Source organism: Rhincodon typus, chromosome 24 (assembly GCF_021869965.1).
Source record: "Rhincodon typus isolate 14 chromosome 24, sRhiTyp1.1, whole genome shotgun sequence".
Taxonomy (NCBI): Eukaryota; Metazoa; Chordata; class Chondrichthyes; order Orectolobiformes; family Rhincodontidae; genus Rhincodon; species Rhincodon typus.
Genome location: NC_063355.1, coordinates 11,852,309 through 11,855,123, shown reverse-complemented (window position 1 = coordinate 11,855,123; position 2,815 = coordinate 11,852,309). Strand labels below are relative to the sequence as shown.

The 2,815-nt window shown below is 47.7% G+C and overlaps 1 protein-coding gene across 2 annotated transcripts in view; it reads right to left on the bottom strand.

Annotated features, from left to right (window-relative positions):
* The window catches only part of kremen1 (kringle containing transmembrane protein 1), a 164,357-nt gene extending 163,727 nt beyond the window's left edge, over positions 1–630 (bottom strand). Inside the window, exon 1 of one of the 2 annotated variants that reach the window (XM_048611475.1) lies at positions 312–630. In XM_048611475.1, the coding sequence (XP_048467432.1) occupies positions 312–393 (82 nt within the window). In that variant the 5' untranslated portion in view covers positions 394–630. The remainder of the gene's footprint in view (positions 1–311) is intronic. The other variant, XM_048611476.1, reaches the window with a different exon arrangement.
* Between the last annotated feature and the right edge of the window lie 2,185 nt (positions 631–2,815).

Genomic DNA, 2,815 nt, shown 5'->3' with positions numbered 1-2,815 from the left:
TCTCCAACCACCTAGCGCTGTCTCTCTCCCTCTCCAACCACCTAGCGCTGTCTCTCTCCCTCTCCAACCACCCAGCGCTGTCTCTCTCTTTCTGGCTATGAACAATGCAGTCTGTCCCACTCACTGTTTCTTCCAGACGGAGGAGGTGGGAATGGGAGCTGTGCTAGAAGAAGCTGGGCTGTCAGAGGGAGAGTCAGAGATAAGAAACTGACCGCCACCACACACACACACACAGTTGCCTGTTAACCCTGGCCCCAGCCTGCTCCGCTTAAACGCTGTACCCCTCGGGAAAGTGAAGTGAAGTGACTCACCGGTGTTCGACTCTGCCCATCCGAGAGTGAACAAGAAGCCGAATGCCATGCACAGGGCTAGCGCTTCCAGCCCAGAACCCATCGCGGAGCCGGCTGCAGAGACAGAGAGAGGGATACAGAGAGACAGTGCCGTAAGGACAGGCTTGTCTGGGGCTGGGGGAAAGATGAGGAAGAAGCCGGTGGGAGAGAGGAGAAAGGGAGTTGGCAAATCGGCAGCTCCAAACTGGGTAAGTCAGGTTGCTTGGTTAGTGCCGCCTCTCTGATCTCTAACTGGAGCAACACCTAAAAAAGAGCCTGAGGAGTGGGAGGGAGAAACACACATACACACACACACAGAGAGAGATCAGATTACTCCGAGCATGTGACAGGAAGCTTGGCTTTAAACCTGCTCCAAAAGGACTGTTTAGCTACAAGCTGTCTGCACCTGCCAGCAGGCTGCCCTCTCAAGGAGGTCTCCCGAGCCATTATTTCCCCTTTTCATCGGATTTTCTCCCGTGCAGAACAATTAGCAAGGAAAGTGACCGAACTTCCAAACAATTACTGTCACAGCCTGCCTTCCCCGATGAAAAAGTTACTGTGAGCACCGTAGCTTCACATTGGGATGTCTCAATGTGTGTGAAATACATTTTTGAAGGTTCATGTTAGGGACTGTAGTCACTAAATTGCACTCAGCAAGGCTCTCCAAACAGACAATGTAATAAATAAATCGTAAATCGCCTGTGATTGGCGAGTGTTGGGTGGAAGGTTATTTTTGTTTGCCCAAGGCACCAGAGAAAATCTGTTCATCTGAGGGGATAGACAGAACCTGGGTTTGACCTCTCCTCTGAAGGACTGTACCTGCAGCAATACAGCACTCCCTACCAGGTACTTCACTGGGCAATCAGAGGTTGGCACCTTCTCATTGCCATCAGTGCCTGTCATGCATCACCTAAGGCCCAGGATTAGCCAAGGAGTGGGGATCAGCTACATGAGGGTCGCCGACTGGGTGTCGGTCAGGGGAAAAAGAAGAGGGTTTAATTGCCACTGGCCCCCTCCTCCTGTCTGGGGTGGGGTCCCTTGAACAAGCACCGAGTTCCTAACAGCCAGGGACCCTCCCCCACCACGGAGCTCACAAGCCAACACAACAGGCCGTGGCTGTGTCAGGAATACGGTGTGGCTAATGCACCACCTACTGCTGGCTCAAAGCCACTGATGGGCATTAATTACCCACTTAAAATGCTCCATTAATGTTGGAGCAGGCAAGCCGTCCACAAAATGCCCCACCTCAGACTTAATTGGGGCAGTGGCAAGAAGGGAACCCCACCCTCACCCTCACATTCCCTATTAAATGCCCCCTACATCCAAATTCACCTCAGGGGAGGGTGTTACATTCTGTCCATTATCTGTGAGCTCTCTGGGGCAAGGCCTGTCAGGACTTGTATCTGAAACTGTGAAGACAAGCGCCTCTAACTCCCCCTCCCCTTGATCCAGCACAAATCCACATATAGAAGTCAGGAGGATCCCACGATTCACAATGTTCAGATGGCTTGGTATTCTAACACATGGGGAAATCTGCTATTCTTTCAGTCAAAAGTTGCTTAGTTTCCTTCACAGTTCCCAGCCTCTTTGATCCAAATTCCAGTCCATCAGTTTAGTAATGGAAATGAGCTGAATGAATTCACATTGATGAACTCCCCTGGCCAACCATATCACATGGTGTGACAAGTCAGTGTTGACATTGTATGTCCATGGCCTCCCTCATTTTTTGTTCCATGTAACTCTAGAAAGATGATTCAACTGTTTCTATTCTTGGAAACCTGCCAAAACAATCATTCATCTTTCTTGGACCTTCTGTATGAGCTATGTTTTTTTTATAAAATTCTCAACTTAGAATCCTGAACTTCCCCAGCATTTCGCTCAGCAAATGTATCTCCTACTTCTAGTATCTTAATCTTGTCAACTTTTCACAAGTTTCAGCCACCAGGTCCAGATAATAATATGGAGATAACTATCACTTCCTCTTACCTCTGTTTCCCCCATATATCTTTAGGATTCCACATCCTCCTTAATCTTCCAAAAGCAGCAGAAGCCAGTCAAATCCTTCTAACTTCTTTGCAACTCCCGTTTTCTGGCACTAACCCACCCAGAAATACAAACCTTTCCATCTGTTCATTTACCTAATGCCTTCCAAATGTCATGACTTTTGCCTCCTTAATCTGAAATCTATTTACTATCCACATTCACCTCCTCTACTTCTTTTTCACTGTGAATCTGTTTTCGATGTTACTCTAAGCATAATCCCATTAGCAAATTTAAGATTGTTTAAAATCTTGCCAGTTAGGGAGATTCCTCAAACATCACTATTTCGGGTAAGATTCATAAGTTTTCCCGGTGCAAGGTTAAATAAATTAGGCAGTGGTGTGTATCCTTGTCTCACCCCAACAACTGCTGATCTAAACCATTCTGGTGGCTTCCTGTGCATTCTAATGAAGCAGTGTCACAGTGGTTTGCTATCAGTCTGACAC